Source organism: Bos indicus, chromosome 1, assembly GCF_029378745.1.
Source record: "Bos indicus isolate NIAB-ARS_2022 breed Sahiwal x Tharparkar chromosome 1, NIAB-ARS_B.indTharparkar_mat_pri_1.0, whole genome shotgun sequence".
NCBI lineage: Eukaryota > Metazoa > Chordata > Mammalia > Artiodactyla > Bovidae > Bos > Bos indicus.
The window spans coordinates 97614838-97637187 of NC_091760.1; the positions used below are offsets into that span (position 1 = coordinate 97614838).

At 35.7% G+C, this 22350-nt stretch overlaps 1 protein-coding gene across 6 annotated transcripts in view; it reads left to right on the forward strand.

Moving 5' to 3' along the window:
* PHC3 (polyhomeotic homolog 3) overlaps nt 1–22350 on the forward strand; it is an 84027-nt gene that overhangs the window by 27171 nt on the left and 34506 nt on the right. For 4 of the 6 annotated variants that reach the window (XR_011567391.1, XR_002180631.2, XM_019959740.2 and 1 more), the window contains 4 exons: nt 1437–1535; nt 7669–7915; nt 18135–19006; nt 19295–19342. Coding sequence is in view for 4 of the 6 variants with exons in the window: in XM_019959740.2 (XP_019815299.1) it covers nt 1437–1535; nt 7669–7915; nt 18135–19006; nt 19295–19342 (1266 nt within the window). In the remaining 2 variants the exon portion in view is untranslated. The remainder of the gene's footprint in view (nt 1–1436; nt 1536–7668; nt 7916–18134; nt 19007–19294; nt 19343–22350) is intronic. The other 2 variants (XM_019959748.2, XM_070792016.1) reach the window with 2 other exon arrangements.

Genomic DNA, 22350 nt, shown 5'->3' on the forward strand with positions numbered 1-22350 from the left:
ATTATATTCCTAATGGGAAGCAGTGATAATGACCCTCTTTTTATTTATAGACTGTTCAGTAGACATGACCATATTTCTGGTTGTCCTCTCCCCCCACCCCACTATGAGATCTTATTTAATCAATAATAAGCTTCAGAATTGGGCTTCCCAGGTGGCTCTGGTGGTAAAGAACCCACCTGCTAACACAGGAGACGTCAGAGATGGGGTTAGATCCCTGGGTTGGGCAGATCCTCTGGAGAAGGGCATGGCAACCCACTCCAGTGTTCTTGCCTGGAGAATCCGATGGACAGAGGAGCCTGGTGGGCTGCAGTCCATAGGGTCGCAAAGAGTCGAATACGACTGAAGCGACTTAGCACACACACACGCTTCAAAATTAGGGAAACCATTTGAAATGATTGCTATTTGGCTGTTTTTAACTTTTAAAACTGGCAGTTTCATATGGTTCATGATAGATAGAACATCTTTTTAGGTTTAGTGCTTCTAGCTGTTTGTATTGAATCCTTCTTGTGAAAGTTATACTTTGTTGTTTAATTCACTTAAATTTAGTATATAAAGAACTGAAGTTTAAAAGATCCCTTGGTTGATAATTTAAACAGAAATGGTTTTTGAGGAGTTGTATAACTTTTGATGCAATTTTGAGATACTCACAGGTTCTTTGAAACAACTGTCATAATGTACTAAGTTGGATTGGGTAATCTCTAAGTGGATTGTATTGCCTTTTTAAATTAATGGCATTGTTTCAGTATTAAAAAATTAAACAGATGGTGATAAATTGAGTATGTCTTTTTTTTGATGTAAAGTTTTTTTTTGCAAGCTGTTGTTGAATTTTGACATGTTGTGGCATTTATACTTAGAATGACTATTTCTTTACAAATACTTTAAAATCAAGAGCAACCTAGGTTTGTACTACACACAGATCCTGTGTAGGTGAGTGAAATAGTATAGTATGTGGCATAGTTGTCTTTTGGGGGTAAAGAGGACTGAAAAGACTTTTTGGTGTTTCTTTTCATGTTTCTCACTGAAATTTAATTTGCATTCAAGAGCAGTGACAATGGTTGTCTATTACAACTTCCATTTTAGGAATCCTGCCACAATAGTTTTGAGCTAGGAAAAGATTAATAGTTTACTTGGGGAAAAATTTGGTATGTGGATTTTATATTGCCAAAATACATTTTCTTTTTTGAGCACTGATTTATTTTCTACTCATCAGAATCATGGACTGTTTGAGAAATGTTTATGGTTTTTTCTTTTTTTTCCTTTTGAGTTCTCTATTATCAAAAACTTCTCCTTGTCATGTAAAACCTTTTGCGTAGGAGACAGTCCTAATCTGCATTGTCTTTCTGTCACAAATTTCAGTCTCTCTTGCCTGCTATACATTGTGTGTGGGACATGTTCTTTTGTCTTAGGGTATTTTTTTGGTTTTTCTGTCTGTACAGCTGATTTTCACACCCGCTACCACTGTGGCTGCTGTACAGTCTGACATTCCTGTTGTCTCGTCGTCATCGTCATCTTCCTGTCAGTCTGCAGCTACTCAGGTGAGCTTGTCTAGCTTCATAAGTTGGTACTCTAAGGTCTGGGTCTTCAGGTTAAAGATTAACGCACATTTGTGTTTAAGTTACTGATGGTTGTCATACATCTCAGATTAACATTTAATATAGTGAGAACTTCAAAAACATTTTTTGGTTCTGTAGAAATTATAATGCCATGAAACATGGATATTTAGGTTATTTGACATTAGTGAAGTTAATGTGTTTTTGCAGTGACATTTATGTTCAGTTTATTGTAAAGCAGATCTGCTTCTTTTATGTGAGATGTATTCTTCAGTTTCCTTTGCAAGCAGTTAAGCAATAACTAAGTCAGGATGGCTCTTGAATTTAAAAATGACAAATTTAAATTAAAAAAATAGAGTTGGATAAATTTTAAATTTAAAAAATTGAGTAGGATATTACTCAATTTTTTGTTTATATTTGTTTGGTTCTATGGAAAACTAATTTTCACCTTACACCATTCACAAAAATAAAACAGAACTAGAATGTAGACCTGAAGACAAAAGACGAAACTATTAAACCTCTAGAAGACAACATAGGAGATAGTTTTACAGCTCTAGGGTGGGCAAAGCTTTCTCATATAGGACACAAAAAGAATTAGCCATAAAAGAAAATAATGATAAATTTGATTTTATCACAATTTAAAAACTGTTCTTCAAAAGACATTGCTACAAAAATGAAGAGGCAAGCCACAGACTGAGGGGAAATGTTCACTATATATATATATATATATATATATATATATCTGTCTATCTGACAAAGGACTTATGTTGAGAATATATAAAATAGGTGTAAAACTCAATGAGATCTTGAACAGTTTAGTTAAAAATGGGCAAAAGATTTAACATTTCACAAAAGAGGATAAGCAGAAGGCCAATAAGCACATGAAAAAAATGTTCAACATTATTAATCTTTCTAGAAATGTAAACCAAAACCACAGTGAGTGTCACTATAGACTCACTACAAAGGCTGAAATGAAGGAGACTGAAAATACCACGTTTGGCAAGAATGTGGAGCAGTCATACTATCACATGTAAAGTTAAACATATGCTTAACATGTGACCCAGTAATTCCACTTCTAGATGTTTACCCTGAGAGATTTGAAAACATATATCCACATAAAGATATTTAAATGAGTGTTTGTAGCAGCTCTATTGAGAATAGCCCCAAATTGGAAGTAACTAGTCTGCTTTAACTGGTGAATGGATAAGCATATTGTGGAATATTGCTCAGAAATAAAAAGGAACAGACTACTGATGCGTCTCAGAAACATTATAATTAGTAAAAGAAGCCAGATATCAGAGATTGCATGCTTTGTGACTTCATTTATATGAATTCCAGAACAGGCAGAACTAATCTGTAGTGAAAAAAAAAAAAGGATTTGTGATACCTAGAGCAGAAGGTGGAGGAGATGGACTGGGAAGGGGCATGGATGAAGGGAATGTTCTATATTTTAATTGGGGTGGTGGTAACATGATGTATACATATGTCAAAACTTAATGCACTGGTTCATTCATTTTATTGTATGTAAGTTACACCTCAGGTTAATAAAAATGAATGAAATTGAGTACATTTTAAATTAAAGCTGTTGAATAGACTTTTATATTGTATGATACCATTTTTTATTATGTTTTTCCATTGTTAATATTTTGGATTGCATATGGCAGAAGTTAATGTATCCTAAGGTCATCCTTGCCTTTGTAATTTTAATTTAATAATCTCAATCATCTAGTAAAAGGTACAAAATGAGATAGCAGTAATATTCTTTGGTATTTTTCATAGGATCTTTCTTTTAATCATAAAGGTCTGTTTTCATATATCAGCATATAAAGGTGGTGATCAGTTAAACTCTGATTTCTCCTAATGTGTTATGTGACCCTCTATAGTTCCTCAACTTATTTGTATATGTCACTTTCCATGTTTACAAAATGAGACCTTTGTTAACATTAAGATGTTTTGGGCTCTAAACTTTAAATGTCTCTTTGTGGAGTGAATTTATTGAAGTAATTATCTTCCCGTTTTTGTCTTTTTGTAAAACCTAATAGAGCTAAACCATTATCAGCTTCCAGAATTATAAAGTGGCATGGAGCTTGGAGTTAGGTTGCCATTGAACTTAAGTGCATGAAGTCCTGTATGGGCTTAAGTTCAACTTCCACTGCAGTCATTTATTAGTTGTATGACTTTAGACAAGTTACCAAACATCTCTAGTGGTTATACATACTTGTAGGGTTAAGTTGAAGAGTAATATATTTTTAGTGCTTAGAATCTTATAGGTACTCATTAGTACTATCTCTGCAAAGGGAAGAATAGGAAGACATGGACTTATAAGCTGACTTGTGGCAAGTCACTTTGTCACTTGCCAGTTGATTCATTTTGGACAGGTCATAGCATGGTGTATATAAGTTTGGACTCTGGAGCCAGATTCTCTGGATTCAAATACATGTTCTACCACCTTCTCATTTTCTATCTTTAAACTCTCAACTTCAGTTCCAAAAATATAAAGTAAAATAAATATTTATGCAATAATTATAATGCCTCATAGGGTTGTAATGAGAATTAAATAGGTTAATAAAATGAAAAACAGAAGTTTCTGTTAACCTAGTTAGCATTCACTAAATGTTAGCTGTTGTTACTACTTATGCTAAGCTTCAATTTCTTCACTTTAAACTGGAAGTAATAGCTCAGAGTTGTTACAAGGAATAAATAGACACTCGGCGTAGTGCCTGGCACATAAAATATCACATGCTACTAATTACTGTTTTTGTTGTACACTGTCTAAAGATGAGTCACAAATTTGGTTCTTAGCTCTTACATAGCTAATAGTGAAGACAGAAACACAACCATTTAAAGGATTTGCAGTTTCCAAGGTAAAATAAACCAGTTATTAGGAAAATAAAATTAACAAATTCTCTATAGAGCACAGTCTGTTTTGTGGGTTCTCATGGAGAAAACATCTTGCATTGTCTTTAGTAGCATCTTTAATGTGAACATAGTCGAAGTAATTTATAGAATTAGCTCTTTGGGTCCAGATATGATATTTATAGGTATGTGGCTCTCTAGTAATCTGACTTTGAGTATTCCAGTGGTAACTTTCCTCAAGTTCAGGGCTGTTTGTTTGAAGAATTTGTGTTCCACTTTGTTTTAAACATATGTTTGCAGTTTTTAAAATATTTTGATTCAAATTGAGAAATGCCAAATTTGAGGTTTTAATATTCTTTAACTTACAAAAGTCAGTGTAAGTTAATTTTTCCTTAGTAATAAAATTTATAGCACACTGTAAAAAATAAGAAATTGGGACTATCTTACCCTTATTTACTATTTTAAATGCTCCATCTCGTATCCTTACCTTGAAAAAAAAATCTGACTTTCAGAAAGTTATCATAATACTAAAAGTATGTTATGGAATAGTAAGAAATCTTACCAAGGCTATCAGGGAAATATTGTAAGAATTGAGGAGAAAACAGTCTTTTAGATTTAGATGTAGAAACAGTTCTGCTGCCAGCACTCTTAATTTCCTTATCTGCAAAGAAGAGATGCTGTGATAATTCACACATAGTTAGGTCCAAATTAAAACAAGTGAGTATTTGGGTAATCCACATAAAAATGTGAGGTGTGAAATTAGCAAGAATATTTTGTGTGAAACCTAGACTCTTTTAAGTCAGAAAGTTTCTACAAAGTGATCATAGGAAAAGTTCAGATGAAATTAAAGTTTGACATTAGATGCCTTAATATTCTTTATCTTAGAAAGGGTGGTTCTTTTTAAAAGTGAAGTTCTGTCAAGGATATCTGAACATGTGATTTTTCTATTAACAGCTCAATTAGCTCTGTATATACTTCAGGAGTATAGTTTACATGTTTGAAATTTATTGTAAATATTTAAGCTAAGATGACCATAGATAGTAAAGCCCTATTCTGAAGTTTATTCATTTATATAAATAAAATGCAATATATGTATACACACACACACTTTCTTTCAGAACTCCAGAAAACAAAGGGAAAATTAGAAGAAAAAAGACTGCTACAGGTTAAGGGTTCATTGTGTCAAATCTTCATTTGCTTTGAATATTCTTTTAATTTGAAAAGTTTTGTTTTTCAGGCTATAATTCAGCCTTTGAATATCATCATTAAGTGGTCCACTTTATGTATTATTTATGGCACATGTTAAATTTTATGATGTTTTTCCCTTGCTTCCTGAGAGTTTAATATTCCTCTGCTAGACATTTGTTGAGATTTTTTTGGTTAAACATGAACAGATTTTAGTGTTAGCTTAAGAAAACTATAAATAGAACAGGATACTTAACAAAATTCATGTCATACATATTTTGGAATCACATATTGGAGAATGCCTCAGACTTGTGTAGTTTCTGTTACGTCTGCAGCCAGAACTGTGGGGATTAAAAAAATGAATGTCAGAGATGAGAGCCTGCCAGTCAGAGCCTCAGTATGTCACAGACACACACATTACTAATTCTAAAATAAGCTAGACCCTTGTCAGTGGTATAGGCCAATATGATCCAAATTCTATGGCAAGAGTATAGACAGGAGGATAAATTATATCTAACCAGAGACATGGAGAGGTTTCTTTGGGAGAATGAGTAGAAATTTAACTGGTCTTGAGCAGTGCATTGGACTTCAGGAGACCATGTTGAGGCAAGGGGAATTTGAACGAGGACTCTAAATGAAGAAAGTGTAAGGTGTGTTTGGAAAAGGATGAGCAGAACAGTTTGGCTAGAAAATGAGGATTGTGAACTGAAATAGTAGAAAAAGGGGCTCAAAGTGGTTTGGGCCCAGACAGTGGAGGACTTTGAGTGGCAAGCTGAGAAATCTCTATTTTAGCATATTTTATTTTTGCATTAAATTTCAGTAACACAGCAGTGATTTAGTGTGTTTACAGTGCTGTGAAATATTTGACAAAAATTAGAGAAGATGCTCCATATGGTCTCACTTAGAAAATTCTTTCAGTAACTTGGAACTGACTAAAACTTCAACTGCGCTGAAGTAAACATTTATTTAGCATCTGCTGTTGGCTGAACACTGCATTGGCACTTGAAAAGAGATGGTATAGAGCATCAGTTAATGGTACTGTTGTAGGGACCAAACACACGTGAAACTAAAGAACATTTACAAAGCAGCAATATATTTGTCACCCTAGAATCTCTCTTACTTCAGTTTCCCTTCCTAGCATTAATGTATTTGGTGCGTTCATTCCAGAGAGGCAAAAAGTTAGGCATCCAGAAGAGGCATTTTCTGTCTTACTGGTTTAAAATGTTACAAACCTCAGATGAGAGTAATTGGGATAATCTTTGCCACCATCCTGACTGGCAGTGTGTTTAGAAGCCCTGGTGTCTGCAGGAGTCAGGCTTCTGTGGTGGCTCCGCCTGCAGTGCGGGAGACCTGGGATCGATCCCTGGTTTGGAAAGATCCCCAGGAGGAGGGCATGGCAACCCATTCCAATATTCTTGCCTGAAGAATCCAATGGACAGAGGCGCCTGGCGGGCTGCAGTTGAGGGGGTCGCCAAAGTGGGACACAACTATCTGAGCACAGCACAGACAGGCGTCATCACAGTAAAGCATTTCAGTGCCGTGCAGGCTCTTCAGTGTGTGAGATCTAGTTCTCAAAGCCAAATGAGTGTTTCGTAACCATCCCAACAAAATCTCACTAACTCTTTAAAGTTAGTTAATGGAAATGCTTTTAATAATTGTCACAGTGGGTTTGATTTCATGAATTTGTTTTCTTAGAAGGTTGGTGTTCCCTTATAATCCTTATCTGTTATTATTATATATACTGTAAAAAAGTTTCTAGGTCTAAAATGCAGCATGTTACAGAGTAATTCCCTCCTATTCATAGTTCTTTTGCAATATGTATGTATGTTCTATTCTTTAGTTCTTAATGATTCTTTTCCTTCATGTCTTTTAAAAAAATTGCCACTTAATGTTTAGGTATGATTAATTAGAATAACAACTCCCCTTTCCTTCAGGGTTAATTAGTTGTTTCACGTGTTTAGAACTTTATGTATAAAAAAGCACAATATAAATATGTTGTCATTGTTATAATGGTAGCGATTACCACATCAATTAATACCATCTGTTTCATCCTTGTTTTTTGTTGTGTGGTTCTTAGGTTCAGAATTTAACATTACGCAGCCAGAAGTTGGGTGTATTATCTAGCTCACAAAATGGTCCGCCAAAAAGTACTAGTCAAACTCAGTCATTGACAATTTGTCATAACAAAACAACAGTGACCAGTTCTAAAATCAGCCAACGAGATCCTTCTCCAGAAAGTAATAAGAAAGGAGAAAGTCCAAGTCTGGAATCACGAAGCACAGCTGTCACCCGGACATCAAGTATTCACCAGTTAATAGCACCAGGTGGGAAAAACTTTTGTTGAAAATAATTGCATTATTCATTTTCTTCACAGGCAGAGCAAAACAAAAGATATCCATTACTTGAACAGGAATACTTTTAAAACATTATAAGGTGTGAATTTTATAAGTTAACAAAAGAATGTCTCAATAGTATAGCTTGAAAAAAGAAAAAGAGCCCAACAGTTAAAGCATTATAATAGATTTTTTGGTCAGTTGACATTTGATTAACATCTTCATTGTGTGCTAGTCTCCTGTTGTATGGATAACACCTGTTAGCTTGAAAAAAAAATTTGCCTGTGGTTTATTTAATATGCTTTACTTGTCCAAAATTAAAAGCTTTTTTAAAAAGCAAGTATGTATTTGTCTTTAAAGTTGTGTCTAGTGGGAGGAATTTATCACTTTCCAAAAATAAGGATTATGCATAATTATTTTCCTCACCGTATTGCTCTTTTTCCATCTTTGATTTCATCTTTGAGAGGAAGATGTCAGGGAACCAACTAAGTTGTTTTCAGTCTCGTCAGCCTTTGAAACTCGTGTCTGTTGCCTTTGCCATCTACAGATAATCTTCCTTCGTGGTTCTTATGCTGAAAGTGTTAGGGCTGTGCAGAGTGAGTTTCCTTATCATGTCTTCTGTTCATCTCAGAATTTCTCAGTTTTGAGCTTTCTTCAACTCTAGTAGGATAAGGAATTATCTGCTCTCCACTTTAAAGTTAGCACTATTTCCTTGTGTCATTGATTGCATTGTTTTTAAACTGGTTCCTGACCTTTCATAGTTATAGCAGCTTGTGTCTCCCTCACGCTTGATCCTTTCTTTTGCTTCTTAAGCCTACTTAGATCTCTACTATTCTTAATATATCTAGTGATAGTGGTAGTGAAGTCACTCAGTAGTGTCCGACTCTTTTTGCGACCCCATGAACTGTAGCCTACCAGGTTCTTCCACCCATGGGATTTTCCAGGCAAGAGTACTGGAGTGGGATATCTACATATGTTTTTATACTAGTTTAATTTGTTTATTGAAAGTGTGTGTGTGTGTCATGCACTGAGCTAGGCACCTCATATATGTTACCTAAAAAAAAAAAATCTTCCTTTGATCCAGCCTCATCAGGTAAGTATCTTCTTTCTATCCTTTTATAATTATGCATTACTTTTTATAATATATATATTTTACTAAAGTATAGTTGACTTACAATGTTTTAGGTGGAAAGCAAGGTGATTCAGTTATACAAATACACATATATTAGTTTTGAACTTATTTTCCATCATAGGTTATTACAAGATATTAACTATAGTTCCCTTGACCATACAGTAAACCTTTGTTGCTTGTTGCATATCTACTGTTTAATTAGAAGTCTAGCATTCTATTCATACTAAGTCAAACAAGTGGAATAAAAATGTCATAATTTTTTTACTTAGACAAAAATTCATAAATTTTCTAAAATATATATTATACATATTTATGTGTAGACAAAAGCTTTTCTACTACACTTGATAAAGGCTTGAGAGACAATATTAAAAAAGAGATGGAGAAATTGGAGAACATAAACTGAATGAAATGGGAGCATTGAATATGAAATAGAAAAAATGAAACTGACTAGATAAAAGTAAAAGATCATCATATAGTCCAATTGTTTTTAAACATGATTGCTCATTAGAAATGTATCTGGAGCTCTGGAGAAAAAAAGCAATACTTAAGCATTTGTATTTTTCAAAAAATTTCAAGATAATTCTGATAATGCATCTGCATTTTAAAAAGTGATTACAGGTTTTTCTATTAGATCCTAGTTTTGGTGAAATAGAGTTCTATTTTTCCATTGACCAATCATGATACAGTGATATTAAGTGAATAATAGTTACATAATCACAATAGTAAAAGATGTTTATCAGCTTTCATAATCAATAGCCAGACAAAAAATAAAAGATAATTACAATTGAAGCTATAATAGGAACATGATTAGCTTAACAATGTAAAATAACTACATACAATTTGGGGGGTCAAGCAGAGTGCTGTGGTAAGTGGAAGTGCGTACATGTACGTGTTTTCATCCACTCAGCCAGGCTGTCTTTTGGTTGGTACGTTTAATCCATTTACATTTAGGGTAATTATCAATATGTATGATCCTATTACCATTTTCTTTATTGTCTTGGGTTTCTTTTCCTTGTTTTTTGTTTCCTACCTAGAGAAGTTAGTTCCTTTAGCATTTGTTGTAAAGCTGCTTTTGGTGGTGTTGAATTTTCTTAACTTTTGTCTGTCTGGAAAGCTTTTGATTTCTCCATAAAATCTGAAGGTGAGTCTTGCTGGGTAGAGTATTCTTGGTTTTAGGTTCTTACCATTCATCACTTAAAATAATCATGGCATTCCCTTTTGCCTGGTGGAGTTTCTGTTAAGAAATCAGCTGATAGCCTGATGGGAGTTCCCTTGTATGTTATTTGTTGTTTTCCCTTGTTGCTTTTAATATTTTATCTCTGTGTTTAATTTTTGTCAGTTTGATTACTGTGTGTAATGGGGTGTTTCTCCTTGGGTTTACCCTTACTGGGACTCTGTGCTTCCTGGAGTTGATTGACTATTTCCTTTCCCATGTTAGGGAAGTTTTCAGCTATTATCCCTTCAAATATTTTCTCTCTCTCTTCTTCTGGGACCCCTAAAATGCGAATCTTGGTGCATTTAATGTTGTCCAAGAGGTCTCTTAGGCTGTCTTCATTTCTTTTCATTCTTTTTTCTATGTTTTGTTCTGTGGCAGTGATTTTCACCATTCTGTTCTCCAGATCGTTTATCTGTTTTTCTACCTCAGTTATTCTGCTGTTGGTTCCTTCTAGTGTATTATTCTTCTCTGTTCTTTAGTTCTTCTAGGTCTTCGGTAAACATTTCTTACATCTTCTCAATCTTTGCCTCCATTCTTTTCCTGAGATCCTAGATTATCTTCACTACCATTATTCTGAATTTTTTTTCTGGAAGGTTGCCTGTCTCCACTTCATTGAGTTGTTTCTCTGGGGTTTTATCTTGTCTCTTCATCTGAGGCATAACTTTCTGCTTTTTCATGCTGATTAACTTTCTGTCATATGTTTTTTGTTTTAGCTGCTATGAGACTGCTCCTTACTGCTGCTTCTGTCTGCCCTCTGATAAAAGAGGCTAAGAGGCTTGTGTAAGCTTGATGGGAAAAATTGGGTCTTACTCTGGTGGGCAGGGACTTGCTCAGTAAAGCTTTAATCCAATTATCTGCTGATGGGTGGGGTCGTACTCCCTCCCTGGTAGTTGTTCTCCCTCCCTGGTAGTTGTTTGACCTGAGGTGACCAGCCCTGGAGTGTGTGGGCTCTACGGTAGGGTTAATGGCGAATTCCAAGAGGGTTTATGCCAGTGAGTCTTTCCAGTGCCTCTGTGCCTGTGGTGAGCCCCTGCTGACCCATCCCTCCACAGGAGACCCTCCAACACTAGCAGGTAGTTTTGATTTCGGTTTTCTGTGGGGTCACTGCTCCTCTCCTCTGGGTCTTAGTGCATGCAAAATTTTGTTTGTGCCCTCCAAGACTGGAGTCTGTTTCCCTCAGTACTCTGAAAGTCCTCTAATCAAATCCCACTGGCCCTCAAGGCCAGATTCCCTGGGGATTCCCAGTCCCTTTGTCGGATCCTCAGGGTGGGAAAACCGACATGGGGTTCAGAATCTTCACAATAGTGTGAGAACGTCTTTGGTATTTCTGTTCTCCAGTCTGTGGGTCACCCACCTGGCATTTATGGGATTTGATTTGATTGCGATTGTGCCCCTCCTACCATCTTGCTGCAGTTTCTTTTTCTTCGGACACGAGGTATATTTTTTTGACGTGTCCTTCTGTTGATGGTTGTTCAACAGCTAGTTGCTGTTTGATTTTGGTGCTTTCACAGGAGGAGATGAGCACACATCCTTCTGTTCCACTATCTTGAACTGCCCTCTATGCATTACTTCTTAAAGTTTCATTTTATTAATACACTGCTGAAGGTTGCTTTTCCTCTATCTAAACTTGTTTCTCTTTTCATATTTCCTCTGTGCTAATATTGCCAACTTTCTCTATATGACATAATCTCAAGATCTTGTTAGAATGTAAAAATAATAAATCCATTGATAGTGTGGTTACATGTGAAGTCTTCTTTATAAACATCTGGGTGCCAGGTCCTGCTGTCTGTATGGCCTGGTAACAGGACTTTTGTACTGTATTGTTTAGAGGGTTCTTGGCCTGGTAACAGGATTTTTGTACTGTATTGTTTAGAGGGTTCTTAGCCTCATACCCGGAGAAGGCAATGGCACCCCACTCCAGTACTCTTGCCTGGAGAATCCCATGGATGGAGGAGCCTGGTGGGCTACAGTCCATGGGGTCACTAAGAGTTGGGCATGACTGAGCGACTTCACTTTGACTTTTCACTTTCATGCATTGGAGAAGGAAATGGCAACCCACTCCAGTGTTTTTGCCTGGAGAATCCCAGGGACGGGAGAGCCTGATGGGCTGCTGTCTATGGGGTTGCACAGAGTCGGACGCGACTGAAGTGACTTAACAGTAGCAGTGGCCTCATACCTGCCCCTGGCCAGTGTTTTGTTTTTTGGTTAATTTTGGCCACGCTGCATGGCTTGTGGAATTTCAGTTCCCTGACCAAGGGTTGAACCTTGGACGGTGCCTTCGGCAGTGAAAGCACAAAGTCCTATCCACTGGACTGCCCGGTAATTCCTGGCCAGTGTTGATAGAAGGAGTTAGTGTGGAGAGGCAGTGACTCACTGTGCTTGGAATGACTGCTCAGGGGAAACTTTCTAGTGATTTCTATAGTTTAAATGGAGGGTAGGTTAATTTCCTTCCAAAAAGAAAGGTACAAAGTCTGTCAGGGTTAGTTCAAGCAAAGAGATTCACTTTTTGATTTTCAATCCCTTTGAACCCCCTAATACCTGGTTTTAAGTTGGCAAGGCAGCAGTTATAATTTTTCTGCCCTTTTAGGTTTTCTCCTCTTGCTGGTGGGGTATTAGTCTTAAGCTAAAATTTTTTTTTAGATTCTTGATTTGGTAATTTGTCCTTTTCTTCAATTGGAAAAATGTTTGCTCTTGCAGTTCACTTTAAAATATTAAAAAATCTACTTGTGTTCTAACATAATGTACAGTCTAATATTTATTATAATAGACATGTTTATTATTTCCTTACATACATTTCTAGGGTGCTAAAATCATTTACTTTTCTTCACCATTTCTTGAGAGTGGAATTCCTGCTTGATATTTATTAATCCTTTTCTTTATATATAAAATAAAGGCAAACTTTAACCAAATATCTGGAAATTATCATGAGCTGTATTAGAACTCAAGTTTTTTAGTAGTTTTTTAGAGCTTTTATGAAATCTAGTTTAAAAAATATGCTTAATTGTTTGCAGATATTAATGAAGTATGTAGAAGGACTTAATGAAAGCCTAATTAGTCTGCTTAGATTGCCATTAAACAATACCATAGACTAGGTAGCTTAAACGACAGAAATTGATCTTCTCACAGTTCTGGAGGATGGAAAGCTCGGGCTCAAAAGCCGGCAGCGTTTGGTCTTTGGCGAGCGCTTTCTCCCAGGCGTGCAGGTGGCTGCCGCCTTGTACATCCTACGTGGTCTTCCTTCTGAGTGTGAGAAGAGGACAGCAGGTCTTCCTGTTGGGTCAGGGTCTTGCCCGTTGACCTAATTTAACCGTTATTGTTTCCTTAGAGGCCCCATTACCAAATACAGTCACAGTTAGGGTTAGGAATTGAACATAAGAATTTTGGGGGACACAAACATTTGGACCATAGTTGGAACCCAGACTCAGCTAAGACTCTGGCTTCTTTTATACCCAGTGCTGCCCCTCAATAGCTAGGTGATTGCAGGCAAGTCACTTCACTATTGAAAGTTTCTTCACCTGAAATATATTGGATTGGTAGAGTACCTATCTTACCTCATGGGGTTGTAGTAGCTATGGAATGAAATGATGTATTTAATAATTTGCAATAATACAATTATTTGCCATAATAAAAGGTTCTTTGTATGTAGACTACCTGACAATATTAAAGTGTTTGTTAAAATAAGAAAAATTAACAAATGTCACATTTTCCAGAACACTAAGACTTTTCTTATACAGAAGTATTGTTTAAGGTATCCTCACAGTTATTCTATAGTATATATGCTTGTCAGTTGGACTTTAGGACTAATAAAAAATATATAGACACTTTCTGATGTCTGATCAAAGAAAAGTTTAGGTGAAAGGATAGCTGTTACTCTAGTGAATTACCTCTCTAGAAAACAAAGTTTGCTCACTTGCTAGAGCACAGAGAGACTTTTTATTCCTGTGACTATAGTCTCCATTGTATTTCAGGAATATGGTAGATCTTAATTATAACTTAAAAAATTGAAGTAAAGTGGGCCTTTGCTATTACGCTCACAAAACCTCTATTTACTTATCTGTAAAAGGACAATAGTGATATCTACTCCACAGGCATTTTGTAAGTACAAAGGAAAGTTATGTGAAAGCATCTTAAGCCCCTCAGTGGAAAGGTACTCTATAGAAAGCCAAGGTTTCATTGACTGTAATATAGAGTGTTTACCAACACATTTATAAGATGGTGACGTAAAATTTTCAGTCTTAGTTTGAAATGCTACTCTAGTTATATGAAGAAATGCTAGTCTAGTTATATGAAGATTATTATCTAATTTCCATTTTGGTTTCAACAATGCTTGGGTATTTGTTAACTTTCTAAATGCTGCTTTCTTGAGATGTTAATCAGATGTTAATTTCTTTAAAGAATCTCCAGAATTTTAAATAATAACCAAATGCAAAAAGATTGAAATAAGTTGTTAGAATTTTTTATAACGTTTTTGTCACAAATGTGGTTCAGTGTAAAAAGGCGTTACAGTCTGAGATTAAGAAAAAAATTTTGACTTTAGGTTTGTTTTAAATGTGATAATTGATACATGAATTTAATATTAAGTAGTCTTTCCAGTTTATCTTCTAGTGAACCCAGTTTCCATTATTTAGATAGGATTTTATCAGCATCTCCCTCTATGTAAAGATATGCACCAATATACAGAAGAGGCATAATGATGTAGAAACCACTCAGTACTTGATTTTGCTAATTCTTATATATATGTGTGTGTGTGTGTGTGTGTGTATATATATATATATATATATACTTTTTTTCCTGTTATGAGTGACTCCCTTGTGGAAAAAACTACTGTTATTACTTACAGATTCAGTTCAGTTCAGTCGCTCAGTCATGTCCGACTCTTTGTGACCCCATGAATCGCAGCACACCAGGCCTCCCTGTCCATCACCAACTCCCGGAGTTCACTCAGACTCATGTCCATCGAGTCAGTGATGCCCTCCAGCCATCTCATCCTCTGTCGTCCCCTTCTCCTCCTGCCCCCAATCCCTCCCAGCATCAGAGTCTTTTCCAATGAGTCAACTCTTCCCGTGAGGTGGCCAAAGTACTGGAGTTTCAGCTTTAGCATCATTCCTTCCAAAGAAATCCCAGGGCTGATCTCCTTCAGAATGGACTGGTTGGATCTCCTTGCTGTTCAAGGGACTCTCAAGAGTCTTCTCCAACACCACAGTTCAAAAGCATCAATTCTTCAGCGCTCAGCTTTCTTCACAGTCCAACTCTCACATCCATACATGACCACAGGAAAAACCATAGCCTTGACTAGACAAACCTTTGTTGGCAAAGTAATGTCTCTGCTTTTGAATATGCTATCTAGGTTGGTCATAACTTTCCTTCCAAGGAGTAAGTGTCTTTTAATTTCATGGCTGCAGTCACCATCTGCAGTGATTTTGGAGCCAAAAAAAAAATAAAGTCTGACACTGTTTCCACTGTTTCCCCATCTATTTCCCATGAAGTGATGGGACCAGATGCCATGATCTTCATTTTCTGAATGTTGAGGTTTTTTTTTTTTTTTTTTTAATTCATACTATGACTTTTATTAATATCTTTCTGGGTGCTAGATATTTTTGTATTCTTTTTTTTATTTTTAAACTTTACATAATTGTATTAGTTTTGCCAAATATCAAAGTGTTGAGTTTTAAGCCAACTTTTTCACTCTCCTCTTTCACCTTCATCAAGAGGCTTTTTAGTTCCTCTTCACTTTCTGCCATAAGGGTGGTGTCATCTGCATATCTGAGGTTATTGGTATTTCTGGCAATCTTAATTCCAGCTTGTGTTTCTTCCAGTCCAGCGGTTCTCATGATGTACTCTGTATAGAAGTTAAACAGGCAGAGTGACAGTATACAGCCTTGACGTACTCCTTTTCCTATTTGGAACCAGTCTGTTGTTCCATGTCCAGTTCTAACTGTTGCTTCCTGACCTGCATACAGGTTTCTTAAGAGGCAGGTCAGGTGGTCTGGTATTCCCATCTCTTTCAGAATTTTCCACAGTTTATTGTGATCCACACAGTCAAAGGCTTTGGCATAGTCAATAAAGCAGAAATAGATGTTTTTCTGGAACTGTCTTGCCTTTTCGATGATCCAGCGGATGTTGGCAATTGGATCTCTGGTCCTCTGCCTTTTCTAAAACCAGCTTGAACATCTGGAAGTTCACTGTTCACATATTGCTGAAGCCTGGCTTGGAGAATTTTGAGCATGACTTTACTAGTGTGTGAGATGAGTGCAATAGTGCGGTAGTTTGAGCATTCTTTGGCATTGCCTTTCTTTGGGATGGGAATGAAAACTGACCTTTTCCAGTCCTGTGGCCACTGCTGAGTTTTCCAAATTTGCTGGCATATTGAGTGCAGCACTTTCACAGCATCATCTTTCAGGATTTGAAATAGCTCTACTGGAATTCCATCAGCTCCACTAGGTTTGTTCGTAGTGATGCTATCTAAGGCCCACTTGACTTCACGTTCCAGGATGTTTGGCTCTAGGTCAGTGATCACACCATCGTGGTTATCTTGGTCATGAAGATCTTTTTTGTACAGTTCTTCTGTGTATTCTTGCCACCTCTTCTTAATATCTTCTGCTAGGTCCATACAATTTCTGTCCTTTATCAAGCCCATCTTTGCATGAAATGTTCCCTTGGTATCTCTAATTTTCTTGAAGAGATCTCTAGTCTTTCCCATTCTGTTGTTTTCCCCTGTTTCTTTGCATTGATCGCTGAGGAAGGCTTTCTTATCTCTTCTTGCTATTCTTTGGAATTCTGCATTTAGATGCTTATATCTTTCCTTTTCTCCTTTGCTTTTCACTTCTTTTCAAAGCTATTTGTATGGCCTCCCCAGACAGCCATTTTGCTTTTTTGCATTTCTTTTCCATGGGGATGGTCTTGATCCCTGTCTCCTGTACAATGTCATGAACCTCAGTCCATAGTTCATCAGGCACTCTATCGGATCTAGTCCCTTAAATCTATCTCTCACTTCCACTGTATAATCATAAGGGATTTGATTTAGGTCATACCTGAATGGTCTAGTGATATTCCCTACTTTCTTCAATTTCAGTCTGAATTTGGCAATAAGGAGTTCATGATCTGAGCCACAGTCAGCTCCTGGTCTTGTTTTTGTGTACTGTACAGATTACTGTAGGGTTTTGTGAGTGTGGGTAAGAAGAGAAGTAAACCAAGATCCTTTATCTAGACAGCATGACTGACGGTATTATTTTTTCTGCAAGCAAAACTAGTGCTCTCCTAGATTTGGAATGGCCTCTGAAATTTCGTTTCACCATGGTTAAAAATCATTTAATCATGTTGTAGGAGTTACACACATGTTTTGCTTAACTGAATTAACTTTTTATACAAAAATTTTCCTGGATCAAATAGTACCAACTGTTTATCTTGGTTTAAATTTGGGAATTTATTTTGAAAGCTTTTTAAATAATTGACTGTTAGCTGGAAGAATGTTTAGACATGGATTAAAAAGGATACAATCTTTATTTTATGATATAAAGATATTATACTTGTTATGCTCTTCTTGCCAAAGAATGATTCAAGTGGATACACGTTGTTAAAAGTTATTGGAAATATTTGATGACCTTTAAAATTTAATTAAATCATGTGTAAATTCAAATTTATATCAGTTGTTTTAGGCCGTTTTCTTTTGGAACTTATCACAGTGTCGTTTATTTTTTGAAATTATGTAGTTTTTCAAGGAAAAGTTGTCATTACATTTTCAAATCATTCTTATTAGGAAGACTCATTATAGATTTTTGATGTGCAAACTTTCCTCCTTTAAATTTATTTTAAAATTTAATGTTTTTGAAATAAAGACTAATTGTCATTTTTTTCTCTTTTAGCATCATATCCTCCAATTCAGCCTCATCCTCTAATAAAACATCAGCAGATTCCTCTTCATTCACCACCTCCCAAAGTTTCCCATCATCAGCTGATACTACAACAGCAGCAACAACAAATTCAGCCAATCACACTTCAAAGTCCAACTCAAGACCCACCGCCCTCCCAGCACTGTATACCACTCCAAAACCATGGCCTGCCTCCAGCTCCCAGTAGTGCCCAGTCACAGCATTGTTCACCAATTCAAAGTCATCCCCCTCCTCTAGCAATGTCTCCTAGCCAGTCACAGTCAGCACAGCAGTCTGTAGTGGTGTCTCCTCCTCCACCTCATTCACCAAGTCAGTCTCCTACTATAATTATTCATCCACAAGCACTTATTCAGCCACACCCTCTTGTGTCATCAGCTCTCCAGCCAGGGTCAAACTTGCAGCAGTCCACTGCTAATCAGGTGCAACCTACAACACAGCTGAATCTTTCATCCCACCTTCCACTTCCAGCTTCCCCTGTTGTACACATTGGTCCAGTTCAGCAGTCCACCTTGGTGTCCCCAGGTCAGCAGATTGTGTCTCCAACATCACACCAGCAGTATTCAACCCTGCAGTCCTCTCCAATCCCAATTGCAACCCCTCCACAGATGTCGACATCACCTCCAGCTCAGATTCCACCACTGCCCCTGCAGTCTATGCAGTCTTTACAAGTGCAGCCTGAAATTCTATCCCAGGGTCAGGTTTTGGTGCAGAATGCTTTGGTGTCTGAAGAGGAGCTTCCAGCTGCAGAAGCTTTGGTCCAGTTGCCATTTCAGACTCTTCCTCCTCCACAGACTGTTGCGGTAAACCTACAAGTACAACCACCAGCACCCGTTGATCCACCAGTGGTAAGCCCTTGGAAGCTCTTTGACTTTCTTGCTGAACTGAAAGTAAACAGTTTTCTCCCACGTTGTGTTTTATCATTTAGATATAAATGCCTATGAATTTAAAAAGCTTGAAATTTCCATCTGTCAGTGTCTGACATACATGCTGTATGGGCCAAAAAAAATGCCATTTGTTGTAGTATGGTTGCATGCTTGATAATTTGTGATGGTTATTAAAGTCCCTCGTTAATTTTATTACTATTTAAACAAATCCATCTGCTATCTTTACAGAGTTGATTTTTTTTCCCCAAGGGAATGCATTTGAACCAGTGTCATCTGCACAAAGTTTTTTCTCTTAAGGTGATTATCCTTCATAGATCCCTTTGTTGGCTTGTATGTTCTTAAACGTATGGTTTATCTAGCTAACCTTTTTGGTTGTATGCATTCTGCAGTTATAGGCCGTTACGGGGCTTTTGCATCAAGGTGGAGGTATGCTTGTATGATGTAATTTTTTGGTAAATTTATATTTTATAATTAAAATTTTGTAAAAAAAAGTTATTCTAGGAAAGAATCCAACTTTGCAAATATTAACCGTAGTCCATCTTTTAGAATTGTAACTTCTGACTTTTAAATTTCTACTAAAGGAAAACATATACTTGAAATATTTCTCATTTAAAAAGCTAAGAAGGATGAGTTGAATACTGAGAATAAAAAAATTCATTGAGAGGAGTAAAAGTTTTGAATAACTGAGACTGTGGTGAAATTTATCAAAATAAACCTCTAAAAATGGCACATATTGCCCAGAAAGCAATTATTCTGTAAAAACATTTGTCTTTTAAACATTCTATAAAGGACTTTTATAAAATAATTTATAATAAAATTGAAATAAGGTCTCTAAATGTTAGAATGATCAAATTTATAACTGAGGAAAACAATATTCCCAAAGGAGATTTATATCAAACCTCACTGAAGAGATCTTATCACTTAAATACAAATAACCATTAGCTCAGAAAGGAGAAGAGTTTCAAAGTTTGTTCCTTAATGGAAAACATTTTGATTCTCGGGATACAAATTTATAGAGTCTTCATTCTTGTCATTCTTACCGATAAGCATGAAGAGGTTGAATTCCACTTTTATTCAGAACAGAACTTGGCAAAGGTAACAGTGGGCATCTAGAAATAAGTTTGCATTTCAGTATTTTCTTTTAATGGATTTTGAAGAGTTTACAATGGATAATGTAACATAAAAGCACAGTCTTTCAGCTGTAAAGTACCTTCAAAGAAATCAAATTTGAATTTATGTTCTCAATTTCTAGTTCAGTGGATTGGCTTTTAACAAGTAAAAAATAAAGTTCCCCTCTATGCCTTTTATTTTTCTAATTATTTTTGTTAGGGCAAATCTTGGAGGACTATTGGGGATAGAAATATCAAAAACAGAACACTTGCATTAAATTAAAGCTAAAAATCTAAGATCTTGTTATTTTCTGCCCTCTATTAATTTTGTGTTTTTTTCCCTTAAAATTTATGTTACCTAATTTTTGGAATTTTTTTCATGAGAAGAGTAGTTTTCTTTGCTATCACTGGTATGGTTATATTTGCTATATATGTTTCCATGTTACTTTTCTTTTACTTTTGAGTTACCATAGCCTGTTTATTATCTTGCTGTATTTTTCTTTTATTACCTTTATTAAGTCTATTTTTTTACCATCAGATTTCTTCATGAATTACTCATTCCTTCACAGTTTCCAGGTTGTTTCAAATGTTTAAAGGTAGAGAGATGTTTACTTGTAAAGAGAAATAATAGGTATTTACTTCTAAATAATAGATGTGAAACTTTCAAACATAAGTGTGAATTTTCAAAATAAAATCAGTATTTTTAAAAAGATTTTTCATTGATATTTGGGTATGATAAATAGGATATGATGAGTGTAGATAATTTAGAACTAATAAATGTTTTCCACAGTTTATTTAGGGAAGGGAGACAGATGAGGCTGATGTACTTTGAGGTAAGTTTGGCAGCCATTGTTAGTTATAGAATAGTTATGAACTAAAGAGAAATTGTAATGTACAGTTTCCAAATGATCTTGTGAGCAAAACCTTCACTTCTTTGCTTTATTCAGTCTTTTAGTTATTGTACTTACGTTTTTTATGTTGATGGTGCCAGGTGTCTGACAGGTCTGTTTTTGCCTACTTCTTTTATTCTTTATTTTGGCTTCACGTGGGAGATGTAAAATAAAGTATGTATAGTTAGGTTTACTTGTAAAGAATGAAAAGTATTTTACAGGATTGTTTGACGGATTATTTCAGAATATGCTATCTGTATTTGCCTCTTTTAATCCTTTAAAACTCTATTCCTATTTTTTTTAAAATCAGAATTCTATGCATGATCTCCATGATCTTTGATTCCTTAAAAGCTATTGTAGCTGTTTGAAAACTTGTGACAGCATTAATATTAAAAAGTTTTCAGCACTTAAGGAAAAGATGCCCTGTGTAAGAAGAGTAATTATCTAATAAAGGAATGCTGCATAGATACAACTGAACTAGTGTAGTTGATAAAACTGTTACTTGTGTAATTACCTATGCATCAACATCCCTACCACTCTGCCAAATTAAGGTAATGACCACTGCAGCAGATGCCCCTCACTAGAAGTTTTTTTTGTTTGTTTTTACTTTAACCCCCAGGACTTTTTTTTGGATGACTTTGCTTATATTGGACATTATCATCATTTAAGAAAATTTATCATGAACAGATAATAGCAGCTGTCATTCTTGCACTGTACAATAACCAACGACCGCTTTCACTACCGAGGATCCAAACACGAGGCAAGGACTCTCTCTTGGTGAAACAGGTTTTCAGATGCAGGGTTGAGAGCAAATAACTTTTTTAAAATGTTGCCTACTTAGTAGCTGATTCAGATCACAACTCTGAATATTATATTTATATAAAATTAGCAGTAACAATAGGAATTTAAAAATTTTAAAACAAAAGGGAAGTTTTTTTTCTCTTAATAGAGTCGAAAAATTAGGAGTTTTTTTGTTTGTTTTGGTTTTTAAATTCTGTTGCTGTTGTTAGATATGCCTTTGTAGTCCTTTTTCTCACACATGGTTTATGCTGGTTTCAGAAATCTTGATCATTTTTAATTTTAAATCATCAAACTTTTTCAGTAGTTTGATTAAAAATATATTAGATACCAATATTGTTAATTTTTTTGTGAATGTTACTGAAACTTTTTTATTTTGACATTAGAAATATTAATCACTTTGGGTAAGTTATCTTAACTCACTTTTATAAACGTAAGTAATAAGCTTTGTACATAAAAGAAGGGGGGTAAATTGCTTTGTGGCTTTGTTTTTAGTAACCTGTCTTTC